General features: G+C 43.6%; 1 protein-coding gene across 2 annotated transcripts in view; it reads left to right on the plus strand.

The window, feature by feature from the left end:
• The first annotated feature begins 13,223 nt into the window (after positions 1-13,223).
• Positions 13,224-18,832, plus strand: part of LOC137375191 (protein IWS1 homolog) — a 91,990-nt gene continuing 86,381 nt past the window's right edge. For both annotated transcript variants that reach the window (XM_068041962.1, XM_068041963.1), the window contains exon 1: positions 13,224-13,386. In XM_068041962.1, the coding sequence (XP_067898063.1) occupies positions 13,350-13,386 (37 nt within the window). In that variant the 5' untranslated portion in view covers positions 13,224-13,349. The remainder of the gene's footprint in view (positions 13,387-18,832) is intronic.

The following is an 18,832-nucleotide window of genomic DNA, read 5'->3' on the forward strand; positions in this document are numbered from 1 at the left end:
TAAATCACTTGTCATGCAGACCCCCACCTGCCAAGAATGAGGCACATTCAGGCTGGGAGGCGGGGGTGAGGGGCAGGAGGCCTTAAATCGGGTGGATGGTGTAATATTGGGTGGGATGGTGCACCCGTCGCCCAGTAAAAACTGGTGGCCTCCCTGACGGCTTGTGGTTGGGGGGATGGGGAGGGGGTCCATCCTGCTTGGGCACCCTGTGCCCCACAGATGCCCCCCTCCAGTGGCACTGGCCTCCCCCACTTGATGACCACCTCCCCGCCCCCCCCCCCCGGCTTCTCGAATGCCCCCCACACCCACCCCCCCACTTGCTGGGGCCTGCCCCACTTGCCCCGGCAAGGCTACCCCACTCATCATCTTCTCCAGCCTCCATCACTGGCTTGGACTGAATCGTGCTCCAGTCCCAGCAGTGGCCACTGCTCCTGGTGACGCTGCTGGGACTGAAGAGCTGTTGGTCCTCTGATTGGCTGGCGGCTCTTGGAGGCAGGGCATCCTGCCTCAGAGGTGCAGAAGCCATGACCTCAGGCAATTAACTGGCTGCACCACGCAAAATAGTGTTGTGGCTTCTAGGGCTGGCAGAGGCAGCTTGCCCCTGGCTTTCCAGCCGGTGCGTGGTGCCACTGCCTCTGCGTTACATCCTAGCCTATGCTTCTGCACTGGACTATACCGTAAGACTCAGCTGCTATGTCTCTGATCTGCTGCTCTCTGTGTCTACATTGGGAAGACCAAATGTAGATTGGGTGATCGCTTTGCTGAACATCTCTGTTCAGACTGCCAGAGTGACCCTGAACCTCTGGCCACCTGCTATTTTATTTCGCCACTCCACTCCCACTCTGACATCTCCATTCTGGGCCTCGTACACTCTTCTATTATTTCACTAATTGCTGTGGTGATGATTCCACTGATGGATGATTTACTGATGATTGCAGTGATGAAATAACTGATGATTGCAGTGATCATTTTAAACAAAACACAATTGTGGTCAGTTGGGATATGAATGATAGGAACTGCCCACACCCATTACCACCCATCCATAATAAATTGTGGGCTCAAAGCCAAGTGTTGCGACCAGGTGAGGAAGGGGTCTCAGGCTCCCCTCTTGCCCTTCTGTAGTTTGGCCGTAACAGAGTTTATCTTTTAAAACACAGTGATTTTAGCTTACCACCTCAGTGAGCCCTTGCTCACTGCGCTCTCATTACAATTGCAAATGAACCAATCTGACAGGTTTTCTTAGGTTTAAACAAAAAAGATGTAAGTTTATTAGCCTTATCACTTTAACCCAGTCAAAATCACTAAAATACGTGATGCAGCCAGGCTCACATGCATACGAGAGGCACACACACACAAATAGATATAGAGGAGAAGGAAGAATTGGGGGGGGGGGGTGTGCGGGTGGGCGTTGAAGTGAGAGTTGGCAATAAATGGAATACAGGTACTGTCCTTTGTGTCCTTGATGTAATGTCCTTGACTGAAGTTAAGGTCTGGGAGCCCTCGCTGGGGCCACATGCATAATTCCAGACTTGTTTCTCTGGTGCTAGAAGGCCGAAGAGGGGCTTTGTCTATAGTCTTGAAGTCTAAGCTGCCACCGTGGGTTCCCTGGGACTTTGCTTGAGAGAGAGAGAGAGACTTTTCTTCTACCAGTCCAATTGCAGTCTGTTCCCTTTCTGTGAGGCACAATTCAAAAAGCCCCAGTCTGGCCAGCAGGTAGGTCATGTGACCATCTCTTTGTTTAAAACAGCAGCTTCTTGGAGTTCCGAAGAAGGGTCACTGACCCGAAACGTTAACTCTGCTTCTCTTTTCACAGATGCTGCCAGACCTGCTGAGTGGTTCCAGCATTTCTTGTTTTTATTTCAGATTTCCAGCATCCGCAGTATTTTGCTTTTAGCTTTTTGGAGGGTTGTTGGGTTTCAAAGCTTTTCGGACACACTCGGTGGGGGCTGGAGTTCTGGATCTTACAAAGTCAAAAAATGTTGATCACCACTATTGCCCAGACCAATCTTGCTAATTGAATCAAGGAGCACCCCCATTGGCTCGCCATTCATGTCTCTCAGCCAGCCCGTGTCCTCTCAGAATGCAAATGTGCAACCATGTTTTCAGCTGCTCAGCTCTGCTTTTTTAAACATGTTATTTGCAATGTCCAGTAAAAAAGTTTCAAGCAATGCCCCACATGACAATATTAATATGTTTCCTTTTGGCAGGTGTGATTTCCATCACACATGATTTTGAACAATCAGATTAAATGAGAGACTTGGAAAAGGGGGGAAACATTGACTTTATAACTGTGGAAAATTGAGCAAACATATTTTCTCAAATAATTATTTTCTTCTCTATGGTGCTAGCTACAAAAGATATGGCCACATTTAATGTTGAAGAGTTTGTAGTGCAGGGAGGCATATCCCACGATAAGTTAAATCAATTAAATATTGAAGACTTAAAAAGCTTAGCTGCCCAGGTGGGAGTCACTTTCAAACAAAAAAAAGAGAAACCTGAAATAATGAAGAATTTAGTTTTAATTTTAATTTTAGTTTTAATTTTAATCTTGCCCCTGGACTAGAAGAAACAGACATGGAACCTAAAATGGATTAAATTGCACTAGCTAAGATACAAATGGAAAGGGACCTTGCTATGTGAAAATTGGAATTACAAAATGAAAAAGAGAGAGCTTCAGCTTCAAAAGTTTATCTACAGAGTAAGTTGGTCACCGTGTAGTGCTGGTCAGGATCATTCCAAACTTACCAATGCAGGGTGTTGACCTATTGCTGGGCAATAACTTGGCAGGAAGCACGGTATTGTTTTCAGAGGGTCCAGTGCAGACCACGGAGACTGCAGAAACTGAGGGGAGCGAGAAAAATTCTTCACAGCTGCACAGGGCTGAGGAAATCCCAAAAATCCCACAGGGGGGGCGATAGGGCCAGTAAAGATTAAAGAGGCTGAAGGAAAGCCAGTAGCATTTAAAGAGGCTGAGGCAGAACCAGAGGAAAGTAAAGGAGCTGAGACAAAAGCAGCAGAGGTTGAAGGGAATACACCAGATGTGTAATTAGCAGAAACCTTCCTTAAAGATTTAAACAGGGACAAGGAAAGTTCCCAAACAGGCAAGCCAAAATGAGAGAGATGCCTCACCTAGCTGAAGTGCCACAAGAGAGTGCAGTGGTAGCTGGACAGCCACCTGCGAGCAGTAATGTCCCAGAGAACATGGGGCAGATTGGGAAAAAACACACCCCTGGAGTAATGGAAAAAAGGACGGTAATATGCCCTGAGGTAAACGGTATTTGTGAAAGTCACAAGAAAACTAAAAGTAAGGTCAGTGTGGATTTGCTCACTGAAGAATCAAATGGTCAGGTTCTAACTCCAAAGTTAACTGAATCTAGCAATTGAGACTCAGAACCCACTATGGACAAAGTGCAGGAGGAGAACCCAGATGCCTCACAGGGACTAAAAAACATTTTGCCACCTGCTGTCACCCTAGAGATAAGAATTATCAATGTGCCAGAACCTGAACTATTAAATCCTTTGTTGTAGAAGCAGCAGTTAAGGGTTAAGGCCTGTACAGGCAGTAAAATTGTCACCAGCCAGGAACAATGCAGTAACATAAATTTGCATATTACAAACGTTGGAACAGAAAAAGTGTCTGTATAGCAGCCTATGAAATTCAATACCTTCAAGGATTCAAGAGTCCAACTCAAGTTTCTACTTAGCTCAAAACTCACCAAAAGACACATGTATGTTGGTATTAAAATTCCCACAGTAAAGAAAACAAATGCTAGAGAAATCCAACACTGTTCAACACCACAGAACCGGGATTTAAAAGTGGGAAAAGGATAGAAGGCACCAAGCATTCTAAATAGAAGTCTTTCTGAGCCCAAACTTCAACACCCAAAGAGGTTCAATTATAATTGTGCATCGTTGAAAAAAGAGTGATGAGAAACTCAAACTTGAACAGGAAATGGCTGTTGCAGGCAATGCCAGCTACAGCAGTTGTAAGATTGAGGTGTGGATGTCACAATGAGTGCAGAATGTATGTTCATGTTTCTCTTTGTTTACCCTGAAAACAATGTAAAAAAAATGAAACCAAGAGTCATTTTTTCCATGCAGCAGGGGCATGTTTTCCCAGTAAAGACACCATATCATATTCCTAACATTTATGGTATGAACTTTATTCCTTTAAAATTGACTTTTCTTTTAAAAGATGGACAATTTGTGCAAAGGTAGCCAGCAGAGGTCTGATGACCTGGCCTGTGTATTCAAAAACTTCCTCACTGTCTTGAAAGGATAAAAGAATACATTCCATACTAAGAGGTATTAACTACACCAATTCTGAAACCATCAAGGCACATTCCTGAATTGAATGAGTTTCCACTGAGACAAAGAAGTTGTGACGTTGCCACATCATAACAGAATGGCACCCAACGGACATCAATAGATAGCCATGGATTCCCCATCCTGGTCCATTGTATGATCACAGCAGGGGAGAAGGTCATGTGTCAACTAACAGAGACGCAAATGTCATGCATTTTGACTTTAAGAGAGAGGTCGCTGGAGAGAGAGGGCAGGTCACAGCAACATTACAGAATGCAGTCCACCCAGGGGCAATGGAAGGATCCAGCCAGGCAAGAAAAAGAAGCCTGCTGTTAGTGCTACAATTCAACTTGCTGCAGCAGAGGCCAGAAAGTGACCACCACCTCCAGTCTGAAGTCTTAACCACCAGAAATTTACAACATTGCAACAGGTTCAAGTCTTTGAACACCCAGGCTTGCACCTTTAAAAGAGACTGTCCTCCTTAGAAGATTCAACAGGTTTACTGTGAACCAGGAACACCTACCTCACTTTATACCACATACCCTTTTCCTCACGATGTATCTATTCCCGTGTATGTATGTGTGTGTGAGTGAACGTGCATGAAGTGAGGTTGCAACCATTTTGGTAATTATGTAAATGATTTTACTGATGATTTCAGTGATGATTTTATTGATGATTACAGGGATGCATTTACTGATGATTGCAGTCATGATGTAACTGATGATTACAGTGATTGCTTTTATGATAATTGCGGTGATGGTCTTACTGATGATTACAGTGATGGCTTTTATCTTAATTGCAGTGATGATCTTACTGATGATTACAGTGATGGTTTTACTGATGACAGATGTGATAGTTTTAATCATGATTGCAATGATGTTGTTTCTGATGATTGCAGTGATGATTTTGCTGATGATTATGATGCTTATATTATGTTACAGATGATTACAGGGATGGATTTCCTAATGATTACAGTGATAATTATACTGATGATTACAGTGATGATTTTACTGATCATTGCAGCATTGCTTTTACTGTAAGTATACAAAATTAAGAGGGGCATAGATAGGGTAGATAGGAAGAAACATTTTCCCTTAGCGGAGGTGTCAATAACCAGGGGGCATAGATTTAAGGTAAGGGGCAGGAGGTTTAGAGGGGATTTGAGGACATTTTTTTTTCACCTAGAGGGTGGTTGGAATCTGGAACACGCTGCCTGAAGGGGTGGTAGAGGCAGGAACCCTCACAACAATAAGAAGTATCTAGATGAGCACTGAAACTCCATAGCATACAAGGCTATGGGCCAAGTGCTGGAAAATGGGATTAGAATCAATTCTGGGTACTGCCTGTGCAGAGTTTGCAAGTTCTCCCTGTGACCGCGTGGGTTTTCGCCGGGTGCTCCGGTTTCCTCCGACAGCCAAAGTCTTGCGGGTTGATAGGTAAATTGGCCATTATAAATTGCCCCTTGTATAGGTAGGTGGTAGGGGAATTGAGGGAAGGTGGGGATGTGGTAGGAATATAGGATTAGTATAAATGGGTGGTTGATGGTCGACACAGACGCGGTGGGCCGAAGGTCCTGTTTCAGTGCTGTATCTCTAAATAATAATAATAGCTAGCTGCTTGATGGCCGGCATGGACATGATGGGCCAAAGGGCCTGTTTCTGTGCTGTATAACTCTATGACTCAATGATGATTACAGTGATGATTTTATTCATGATTACAGTGATGGTTTTAATCATGATTGCAGTGCTGATTTTACTGCTCACTGCACCGATGATGTTACTGAAGGTTGCATGATGAAGTTACTGATGATTAGTGATGATGTTACTAATGATGACAGTGATGATTTTACTGATCATTGCACTGATGATGTTGCTGATGATTACAGTGATGATGTAAAAGATGTTTGCAATGATGGTGCTACTGATGATTCCAATGATGAAGTTACTGATGATTACAGTGATGATTGCAGAGATGGTTTTCCTGATGATTACAGAGATGGTTTTCCTGATGATTGCAGTGATGATTTTACTGATGATTGCAGAGATGATTGCAGAGATGGTTTTCCTGATGATTACAGTGATGATTTTACTGATGATTGCAGAGATGGTTTTCCTGATGATTGCAATGATGAGTTTACTGATGATTGCAATGATGACATTACTGATGATTAGAGTAATGTTGCTACTTGTGAATACAGGGATGGATTTCCTGATGTTTACAATGATTGTGTCACAGATGTTTACAGTGATGACTTTACTGATGATTACAGTGATGGTTTACTCATAATTGCAGTGATGATGTTTCTTATCATTGCAGTGATGATATTACTGATGATTACAGTGCTGATTTTACAGATGATCGCAGTGATGATGTTACTGATCATTGCGGTGCTGATTTTACAGATGATCGCAGTGATGATGTTACTGATGATTACAGTGATGTTTCTTATGATTGCAGTGATGATGTTACTGATCATTGCGATGCTGATTTTACAGATGAATACAGTGATGATGATGTTACTGATGATTACAGTGATTTTTCTAATGATTGCAGTGATGATGTTACTAATGATTGCAGTGATGATTTTACTGATGATTAGGACCGGGACCAATTTCCTCCGGGATGGGGGAGGGTGTATGCTAGTGCTGTCAGGGAGGGTTTAAACTAGAATGGCAGGGGCCTGAGAATTTGAGCAGGGAGATAGAGGAGGGGGAAACAAGGATAGAAATGAAAGACAGAAAGGTAAGAAGCAAAAGTGGAAGGCAGAGAAAACAAGGGCGAGAAACAAATGGGGTCATAGTGCAAAATAAAGCTAAGATGACTAACAATGTTAAAAAGACAAGTCTAAAGGCATTGTGTCTTAATACGTGGAGCATTCGCAATAAGATAGATGAATTAACAGTGTAAATAGATATAAATGGTTATGATATTGTTGCAATGACGGAGACATGGCTGCAGGGTGACCAAGGATGGGAACTGAACATCCAGGGGTATTCAATATTAAGGAAGGACAGGCAAAAAGGGAAAAGAGGTGGGGTGACGTTGTTAGTAAAGGAGGAAATCAATGCAATAGTGAGGAAGGATATTGGCTCGGAAAATCATGACATGAAATCTGTATGGGTGGAGCTAAGAAACACCAAGAGGCAGAAAACGTTGGTGGGGGTTGTCTACAGGCCCCCAAACAGTAGTAGAGATGTAAGGGATAGCATTAAACAGGAAATTAGAGATGCATGCAATAAGGGTACAACTGTGATCATGGGTGACTTTAATCTACATATAGATTGGTCAAACCAAATTAGCAATAATACTGTGGAGGAGGATTTCCTGGATTGTGTATGTGACGGTTTTTTAGACCAATATGTTGAGGAACCAACTAGAGAACAGGCTATCCTAGACTGGGTATTGTGCAATGAGAAAGGATTAATTAACAATCTTGTTGTGCAGTGCCCCTTGGGGAGGAGCGACCATAATATGATAGAATTCTTCATTAAGATGGAGAGTGAAGTGGTTGAATCCGAAACTAGGGTCTTGAATCTAAATAAAGGAAACTACGAAGGTATGAGGTGCAAGTTGGCTATGGTAGATTGGGGAACTTTACTAAAAGGGTTGATGGTGGATAGGTAATGGATAATGTTTAAAGAACGTGTGCATGAATTACAACGATTATTCATTCCTATCTGGCGCAAAAATAAAACTGGAAAGGTGGCTCAACCGTGGCTTACAAAAGAAATTAGGGATAGTATTGATCCAAAGAGGAGGCATATAAAATTGCCAGAAAAAGTAGCAAGTCTGAGGATTGGGAGTAGTTTAGAATTCAGCAAAGGAGGGAAAAGAGGTTGATTAAGCGGGGGGAAATAGAGTATGAGAGTAAACTTGCAGGAAACATAAAAACTGACTGTAAAAGCTTCTATAAATATGTGAAGAGAAAAAGATTAGTGAAGACAAATGTAGGTCCCTTACAGTCAGAAACAGGGGAAATTATAATGGGGAACAAAGAAATGGCAGAACAATTAAACACATACTTTGATTCTGTCTTCACAAAGGAGGACACAAATAACCTCCCAGAAATGTTAGGGAACCAAGGGTTTAATGAGAGGGAGGAACTGAAGGAAATAAGTATTGGTAAAAAAAGTGCTAGGGAAATTAATGGGGTTAAAGGCTGACAAATTCCCAGGGCCTGATAATCTACATCCCAGAGTACGAAAAGCAGTGGCCCTGGAAATAATGGATGCATTAGTGGTCATCTTCCAAAATTCTATAGATTTTGGAGCAGTTCCTACAGATTGGAGGGTGGCAAATGTAACCCCACTATTTAAAAAAGGAGGGAGAGAAAAAACAGGGAATTACAGACCAGTTAGCCTTACATCAGTAGTGGGAAAAATGCTAGAATCTATGAAAAAGGATGTGATAGCAGTACACCTAGAAAGCATAAACGGGATTGGACAAAGTCAACATGGGTTTACGAAAGGGAAATCATGCTTAACAAATCTACTAGAGTTTTTTGAGAATGTAACTAGTAGAATAGATAAGGGAGAACCAGTGGATGTGGTGTATTTGGATTTTCAGAAGGCTTTTGATAAGGTTCCACATAAGAGGTTAGTGTACAAAATTAAAGCACATGGGATTGGGAGTAATATACTGACATGGATTGAGAATTGGTTGACAGACAGGAAACAGAGGGTAGGAATAAACGGGTCTTTTTTCGGGTGGCAGGCAGTGACTAGTGGGGTACTGCAGGGATCAGTGCTTGGGCCCCAGCTAGTCACAATATATATTAATGACTTGGGTGAGGGAACTAAACGTAACATTTCCAAGTTTGCAGACGACACAAAGCTTGGGGGGGAATGTGAGCTGTGCGGACGATGCAAAGAGGCTGCAATGTTATTTGGACAAGTTGGGTGAGTGGGCAAATGCATGGCAGATGCAGTATAACGTGGATAAATGTGAGGTTATTCACTTTGGTTGTAAAAATAGAAAGGCAGATTATTATCTGAATGGTGATAGATTGGGAAAGGGGGAGGTGCAATGAGACCTGGGTGTCCTTGTACACCAGTCGCTCAAAGCAAGCATTCAGGTGCAGCAAGCAGTTAGGAAGGCGAATGGTATGTTGGCCTTCATTGCAAGAGGATTTGAGTACAGGAGCAAGGATGTCTTACTGCAGTTATACAGGGCCTTGGTGAGACCACATCTGGAGTATTTTGTGCAGTTTTGGTCTCCTTATCTGAGGAAGAATGTTCTTGCCATGGAGGGTGTGCAAAAAAGATTTACTAGGCTGATTCCTGGGATGGCAGGACTGACGTATGAGGAGAGATTGGGTCGACTAGGCCTATATTCACTAGAGTTCAGAAGAATGGGAGGGGATCTCATGGAAACCTATATAATTCTAACAGGACTAGACAGGCTAGATGCAGGGAGGATTTTCCCAAAGGCTGGGGAGTCCAGACCCAGGGGTCCCAGTCTCAGAATATGGGGTATGCCACTTAGAACCAAGATGAGGAGAAATTTCTTCTCTCAGAGGGTGGTGAGCCTGTGGAATTCTCTACCTCTGAAGGCAGTGGAGGCCAATTCATAAAATATATTCAAGAAGGAGATAGATATATTTCTTAATGCCAAAGGGATCAAGGGATATGGGGAGAAAGTGGGAACAGGGTACTGAATTAGACTATCAGCCCTGATCTTTTTGAATGGCAGAGCAGGCACGAAGGGCCGAAAGGCCTACTCCTGCTCCTATTTTCTATGTTTCCATTACAGTGATGATTTTACTGCTTATTGTAGTGATGATGTTACTGATGATTACAGGGATGATTTTACTGATTATTGCAGTGTTACAGGGCTGTGTTCTCGCACCCACACTTTTTGGGATTTTCTTCTCCCTGCTGCTTTCACATGCGTTCAAGTCCTCGGAAGAAGGAATTTTCCTCCACACAAGATCAACCTTGCCCGTCTAAGAGCGAAGTCCAAAGTACGGAAAGTCCTCATCAGGGAACTCCTCTTTGCTGATGATGCTGCTTTAACATCTCACACTGAAGAGTGCCTGCGGAGTCTCATCGACAGGTTTGCGGCTGCCTACAATGAATTTGGCCTAACCATCAGCCTCAAGAAAACGAACATCATGGGGCAGGACGTCAGAAATGCTCCATCCATCAATATTGGCGACCACGCTCTGGAAGTGGTTCAAGAGTTCACCTACCTAGGCTCAACTATCACCAGTAACCTGTCTCTAGATGCAGAAATCAACAAGCGCATGGGAAAGGCTTCCACTGCTATGTCCAGACTGGCCAAGAGAGTGTGGGAAAATGGCGCACTGACACGGAACACAAAAGTCCGAGTGTATCAAGCCTGTGTCCTCAGTACCTCGCTCTATGGCAGCGAGGCCTGGACAACGTATGTCAGCCAAGAGCGACGTCTCAATTCATTCCATCTTCGCTGCCTCCGGAGAATACTTGGCATCAGGTGGCAGGACCGTATCTCCAACACAGAAGTCCTCGAGGTGGCCAACATCCCCAGCTTATACACACTACTGAGTCAGCGGCGCTTGAGATGGCTTGGCCATGTGAGCCGCATGGAAGATGGCAGGATCTTCAAAGACACATTGTACAGCGAGCTCGCCACTGGATCAGACCTATCGGCCGTCCATGTCTCCGCTTTAAAGACGTCTGCAAACGCGACATGAAATCCTGTGACATTGATCACAAGTCGTGGGAGTCAGTTGCCAGCGTTCGCCAGAGCTGGCGGACAGCCATAAAAGCGGGGCTAAAGTGTGGCGAGTCGAAGAGACTTAGCAGTTGGCAGGAGAAAAGACAGAGGCGCAAGGGAAGAGCCAACTGTGCAACAGCCCCGACAAACAAATTTTTCTGCAGCACCTGTGGAAGAGCCTGTCACTCTAGAATTGGCCTTTATAGCCACTCCAGGCGCTGCTCCACACACCACTGACCACCTCCAGGCGCTTATCCATTGTCTCTCGAGATAAGGAGACCAAAGAAAAAAAAATGTTATTGATGGTTGCAGGGATGATGTTAATGATGATTGCAATGCTGATTTTACAGATCATTACAGTGATGATGTTTCTGATGATTGCAGTGATGATTTTACTGATGATTGCAGTGATGAAGTTACTGATGATTACAGTGCTGATTTTACTGATGATTAGTGCTGGTTTTACTTATGATTACAGTGATGATTTTACTGATGATTGCACTGATGTTCTTACTGATAATTACAGTGATGGTTTTACTCATGATTGCAGTGATAATGTTTCTGATGATTACAGTGATGATGTTACTGATGATTGCAGTGTTGATTGTGCAGATGATTACAGTGATGGTTTTTATTCATGATTGCAGTGATGATGTTACTGATGATTGCAGTGATGATGTTTCTGGTGATTCCAGTGATGTTCTTACTGATAATTACAGTGATGGTTTTACTCATGATTGCAGTGATAATGTTTCTGATGATTGCAGTGATGATGTTTCTGATGATTCCAGTGATGTTCTTACTGATAATTACAGTGATGGTTTTACTCATGATTGCAGTGATAATGTTTCTGATGATTGCAGTGATGATGTTTCTGATGATTCCAGTGATGTTCTTACTGATAATTACAGTGATGGTTTTACTCATGATTGCAGTGATAATGTTTCTGATGATTACAGTGATAATGTTACTGATGATTGCAGTGATGATGTTTCTGATGATTCCAGTGATGTTCTTACTGATAATTACAGTGATGGTTTTACTCATGATTGCAGTGATAATGTTACTGATGATTGCAGTGCTGATTGTGCAGATGATTACAGTGATGGTTTTTATTCATGATTGCAGTGATAATGTTACTGATGATTGCAGTGATGATGTTTCTGATGATTCCAGTGATGTTCTTACTGATAATTACAGTGATGGTTTTACTCATGATTGCAGTGATAATGTTACTGATGATTGCAGTGATGATGTTTCTGATGATTCCAGTGATGTTCTTACTGATAATTACAGTGATGGTTTTACTCATGATTGCAGTGATAATGTTACTGATGATTGCAGTGCTGATTGTGCAGATGATTACAGTGATGGTTTTTATTCATGATTGCAGTGATAATGTTACTGATGATTGCAGTGATGATGTTTCTGATGATTCCAGTGATGTTCTTACTGATAATTACAGTGATGGTTTTACTCATGATTGCAGTGATAATGTTTCTGATGATTACAGTGATAATGTTACTGATGATTGCAGTGCTGATGTTTCTGATGATTCCAGTGATGTTCTTACTGATAATTACAGTGATGGTTTTACTCATGATTGCAGTGATAATGTTTCTGATGATTACAGTGATGATGTTACTGATGATTGCAGTGCTGATTGTGCAGATGATTACAGTGATGGTTTTTATTCATGATTGCAGTGATAATGTTACTGATGATTGCAGTGATGTTCTTACTGATAATTACAGTGATGGTTTTACTCATGATTGCAGTGATAATGTTTCTGATGATTACAGTGATGATGTTACTGATGATTGCAGTGCTGATTGTGCAGATGATTACAGTGATGGTTTTTATTCATGATTGCAGTGATGATGTTACTGATGATTGCAGTAATGACTTTTCTCATGATTACATTGATGATGGTACTCATGATTGCAATGATAATTTTACTGATGATTAGTGATGATTTTACTGAATATTGCTGTGATGATGTTACTGATGATTACAGGGGTGTTTTTACTGCTGATTACAGTGATGATGTTACTGATGATTAGTGATGATTACACTGATGGTTATACTGATGATGTTGCTGATAGTGGCGAATCTGCAATCGTTCATTACCTCCAGACTGAACTCTGAACCTGACGGTTCTGCGCATGCTCCTGAGTGGAGAGCCGCCTCCGGCTCTAATCACGTGCTCTGTGACCTCCGACCTGCTGGCATGCGCAGTGCTGCCGAACCTGCAGGCTGGAGCGGCATTTCCATTTTGCGAACAGATTCCGGGTGGAGAGTTTGCGGAGTAGGGCTGTGCCGTAGCGGGCTGTTGTTTGCCCACGGCCATGGATTTAGAGGGCGAGTACTACCCGGACGGGGAAGGTAAGAGTTGAGCGGGTCCAGGGTGTGTGTCAGCGGGGCCCTGATGCTGGGCGCCGGCTTGGCAGGTAGGCGGTGCGAGCAGGGCCCTGATCCCGGGCCTGCAGCGGTGGTTCCCGGGTTGGAGTCTCAGAATCAGTCTGCTGAGTGATCCACACAGGTCCAGTTTATGTCGGTTTGATGCAGCCACAAGGCCCCCATACCAGCCTCTTTAATCGTCATCTTCAGCCTACATTTACATAGCGTCTTTAATGTAATAAACTTTCCAGGATAGTTCACAGGAATACTATTAAAGGAAAATTGATACCAAGTCGCATAAGATATTAGAACAGATGACTAAAAGGCTGGTCACAGAGTTTGGCTTAAGGTGAGTCTGAAAGGAGGGGAGAGGTTTAGGAGGGAATTCCAGAGCTTGGTGCCTAGACAATTGAAGGTACAAATGCCAATCGACGGGTGAAGAAAGTGGCAGATGCACAAGAAACCAGAATCGGAGGAATGTCACGTTCTCGGAGGAGATCCAGAGTTGTGGTTAAGGTCGGCAGAAGCCTGGATTCTAATAAACCCACCCCCAGAATGGTACACAGGTGTAATGCTGGCATTCAACCAACTAAAACCCACGTAGTCTCCCAGCACTGAGTCAGTGAGCCACTAAGGTGTCAGTACTTTTGATTTTTAGTCAGAAGTTTCAAGCCCTACTCCATAGACTTAAGCATGACATCTAAGCTGGCATTTCATTGCAGTGCTGAGGGAGTGCTAGACTGTCAAAGGTGATGTATTTTGGATGTGTTGTTTGGCAAGAGGCCCTGACTGCCTTTTCAGCTGGAGGACATCAACAAAACAAAGTAACATTATGTGGAATAAAAACAAGAAAAGCTGGAAATACTCAGTTCTGGCAGCATCTGTGGAGAGAGAAACAGAGTTAATGTTCCTTACATCAGAACTGGCAAGGGTTAGAAATGTAATCGGGTTTGAACAAGTAAAGTGGGGGTGGGGCGAGAGATAAGAAAAAGGGAAGGTGTTGATGGGACAGGGTCACAGTGAATAACTAAGAAGAAGGTCATGGAGAAAGGCAAACAGTACTTCCACCATCTGCAGTATTTTGCGTTTAACAATGTGGATAATGGAAATCTGAATTAAAAATAAGAAATTTGCTGGAAATACTCAGCAAGTCAGGTAGCATCTGTGGAGAGGAAAAGAGTGAGCATTTCAGATAAAGGACCTTTCATCAGAACTGAAAGATGTTGGAGATGACCAGTTTTTGTGCAAGTGCAGAATTAGGGAAAGGTCTTTGATAGGTAGAGGATGGGAGTGATGAAATGTCAAATGGGATTATGGTGCAAAGCAAAAGGGAGAAATTTTGGGATGGGTATAGAAACAAAATATGGGTCCTGAGTTGTAAATGGTTGCAGCAGAGGAGCAGATGTGGAGTAGGATTATTGGTAGGAGGGAAGGCATGGAAAATCTGGGAGAGTGGAGAAGGTGTTGTGGCCAGGAATGTGGTGTAAGAATAGTAGATAGATCCTGGGAGTGTGCACCATCCTGCCAGCAGTAAGGAATCCATACCCCAAGCACCAGCCCACACCTTCACTCCCAGTAGCTCTGGTGTAGCTATTCTCCGTTAACAACACCTGTCTGAGAGAAAATGGGAACAGTGGTTTAAGATTTAAAGTTGTTAAACTCATGGAGACTGTGTGTACCGATAAGAAAGATGGTTGCTGATATTTGAGTTTGCGTTCAGCTTATTTGGAACAGTGTAGGCTAAGGACAGAGACGCCACAGTAGGATGGAGATTTCAAATGGCAAGCAAGCGGATCCTTGGGGCCATGCTTGTGGACTGAACGCAGGTGTTAAGCAAAACGATCACCCAGTCTGCAAGTGGTATAGAGGAGACTGTATCATGAGCAGTGAATACAGTATATACTTGCAGTATATATATGCAGTAAAACACTTAATTGAGGCATTTTGTGATATATTGAGGTTGTGAAAAGCAATTACATAAAAGCATGTTTTTTTTCTAAGCTCCCTGCTGCTTCTCCATTATAGACTATTGTATCCATTTGGCCATTGCCTTATAGGTATCAGATAGACAGGTCTATCTGTCCAATTTTATTACTGAGCCAGACTGGTCGTCAGTTAATAGCAGTACTCTGGTGCAGACTTACTCAGTTCAGGAATACTTGGTCTGCCACAAACTAGGTTCCAGTCTCCCATCACTAGATCGTGTCATAGAGACATCTCAGCTTCAAAGGTACCCCCTCCAGCAATGAACAGGGTCACTAATTTGTCATTGATCAACTAATAAGTACAGGTATGTGTCCTCACTGACCCTGCGCTGGTAGCTTGGACCATCCAGTAAAGTGTCCCAGACAGGCAAGTGTCTTGAGTTATGGTATCTGCTAATAGATGAAAGTTGTGATTGGGTTGACTGTAGATTAAAATCGCTTTCACTAAGGTATGAAAATCAACTATAAAAGATTTATAAATATCAGATTGTTAATTTTTGTCTAGCGTACTCAATGGTTTATTAAATAGTCTGGATTAAATTAAATACAACCAATCCAGCATTCTTTTATTTCAAAACGTAATAATGCTAGTTACCCTAGAATAGGCACATTCAGAATGCTTTAAGGGGGAATAGTGACTCTCGGCTACCCAAGCAACACCAAGTTTATTTATTGATGACAGCTGCACAGACGGAAATTACAGTTAAGACAAATAAGTTACAAGGTAAAACTTTTATATGTCATTCCAGATGAATTAAATTATTTGAAGACTTTCCCCAACAGGCATTAGAACACTAATAATCACCTCTTGATTGACTATGCAACAAAGAATTGAAGTGTTTTGTGTTTAATGGCTTGGTGTCAGGTGATTGAACATGTTGGCCAACTATGCTCAGTCCTACTCCTCATCCAATGTTTTATGCAAGTTTAAAAAAAAAAGCTGACAATTATATCAATCTTTTCCAAAGAAAGGCACTTCATAGCTGCAGTCAGACCTGAGTAGAAGGTCTATTAGCCAACTGAGCATTGAGGGTTTAATTCTCCCTATGCAGAATTTGGAGCCTTAAAGTATCAGATGATGCGTCTCTGTCTGCAAAGAGTCTAATATTTCATGATTTTGCACAGTGCTGTGTGTAAACGTTCTGAAAAACATGGTCCATGTTGTAATTATAAGTTGTGGTACAGTGGGACCAATTTTATTTTAAAATTCATTCATGGGATGTGGGCGTCACTGACTAGGCCAGCATTTATTGCCCATCCCTAATTGCCCTTGAGAAGGTGGTGGTGAGCTGCTTTCTTGAACCGCTGCAGTCCATATGGGGTAGGTATACCCACAGTGAAGTATACCCGCAGGGAGTTCCAGGACTTTGACCCAATGACACTGAAGGAACGGCGATATAGTTCCACGTCAGGATGGTGTGTGACTTGGAGCGGAAATTGCAGGCGGTGGTGTTCCCACGCATTTGCTGCCTTTGTCCTTCCAGTTGGTAGAGGTCGCGGGTTTGGAAGGTGCTGTCTAAGGAGCCTTGGTGCGTTGCTGCAGTGCATCTTGTAGATGGTCCACACTGCTGACGCTGTGCGTCGGTGGTGGAGGGACTGAATGTGTGAGGATGGGGTGCCAATCAAGCGGGCTGCTTTGTCCTGGATGGTGTCTAGCTTCTTGAGTGCTGTTGGAGCTGCACCCATCACACTCCTGACTTGTGCCTTGTATATGGTGGACAGGCTTTGAGGAGTCAGGAGATGAGTTACTTGCCGCAGGATTCCTAGTCTCTGACCTGCTCCTGTAGCCATGGTATTTATGTGGCTACTGCTGTTCAGCTTCTGGTCAATGGTAGCCCCTAGAATTTTGATAGTGGATTCAGCGACGGTAATGCCATTGAATGTCAAGGGGAGATGGTTAGATTCTCTCTTGTTGGAGATGGTCATTGTGTGGTGCGAATGTTACTTGCCACATATCAGCTCAAGCCTGGATATTTTCTAGGTCTTGCTGCATTTCTACACAGACTGCTTCAGTATCTGAGGGATCACAAATTATGCTGAACATTGTGCAATCAGCAGCGAACATCCCCACTTCTGACCTTATGATTGAAGGAAGGTCATTGATGAAGCAGCTGAAGATGATTGGGCCGAGGACACTACCCTGAGGAACTCCTGCAGTGATGTCCTGGAGTTCAGATGATTGACCTCCAGCAACCACAACAGTCTTCCTTTGCATTAGATATGACTCCAACCAGCAGAACGTTTCCCTATGATTGCCATTGACTCCAGTTTTGCTAGGGCTCCTGGATGCCATACTCGGTCAAATGCTGCCTTGCTGGCAGAACCCAAACTGAGCATCACTGCGCAGGTTATTGCTAAGCAAGTGCCGCTTGATGGCACTGTTGATGACTCCTTCCATCACTTTGCTGATGATTGAGAGTAGACTGATGGGGTGGTAATTGTCCGTGTTGGACTTGTCCTGCTTTTTATGTACAGGACATACCTGGGCAATTTTTCACGTTGCCGGGTAGATGCCAGTGTTGTAGCTGTACTGGAACAGCTTGGCTAGGGGCGCGGCAAGTTCTGGAGCACAGGTCTTCAGTACTATTGCCGGAATATTGTCAGGGCCCATAGCCTTTGCAGTATCCAGTGCCTTCAGTCGTTTCTTGATATCACGCAGGCAGAATTGAATTGGCTGAAGTCTGGCATCAATGATGCTGGGGACTTCAGGAGGAGGCCAAGATGGATCGTCAACTCAGCGCGTCTGGCTGAAGATTGTTGCAAATGCTTCAGCCTTATCCTTCGTACTGATGTGCTGGGCTCCCCAGGGTGGGGATATTTGTGGAGCCACCTCCTCCAGTTAGTTGTTTAATTGTCCACCACCATTCACGGCTGGATGTGGCAGGACTGCAGAGCTTAGATCTGATCTGTTGGTTATGGGATCGCTTAGCTCTGTCTATTGCATGCTGCTTATGCAGTTTGGCATGCAAGTAGTCCTCTGTTGTAGCTTCACCAGGTTGACACCTCATTTTGAGGTGTGCCTGGTGCTGCTCCTGGCATGCTCTCCTGCACTATTCATTGGACCAGGGCTGGTCTCCTGGCTTGATGGTAATGGTGGAGTAGGGGATATGCTGGGCCATGCGATTACAGATTGTGGTTGAGTACAATTCTGCTGCTGCTGATGGCCCACAGCACCTCATGGATGCCCAGTTTTGCATTGCTAGATCTGTTCGAAATCTTATCCCATTTAGCATGGTGGTAGTGCCACACATGATGGACGGTATCCTCGAGTGAAGGCAGGTCTTTGTCTCCACAAGGACTGTGCGGTGGTCACTTCTACTAATACTGTCATGGACAGATGCATCTGTGGCAGGCAGATTGGTGAGGACGAGGTCAAGTATGTTTTTCCCTCTTCTTGGTTCCCTCACCACCTGCCGCATACCCCAGTCTTGCAGCTATGTCCTTTA

The sequence above is a fragment of the Heterodontus francisci genome, chromosome 11, assembly GCF_036365525.1.
Source record: "Heterodontus francisci isolate sHetFra1 chromosome 11, sHetFra1.hap1, whole genome shotgun sequence".
Taxonomy (NCBI): Eukaryota; Metazoa; Chordata; class Chondrichthyes; order Heterodontiformes; family Heterodontidae; genus Heterodontus; species Heterodontus francisci.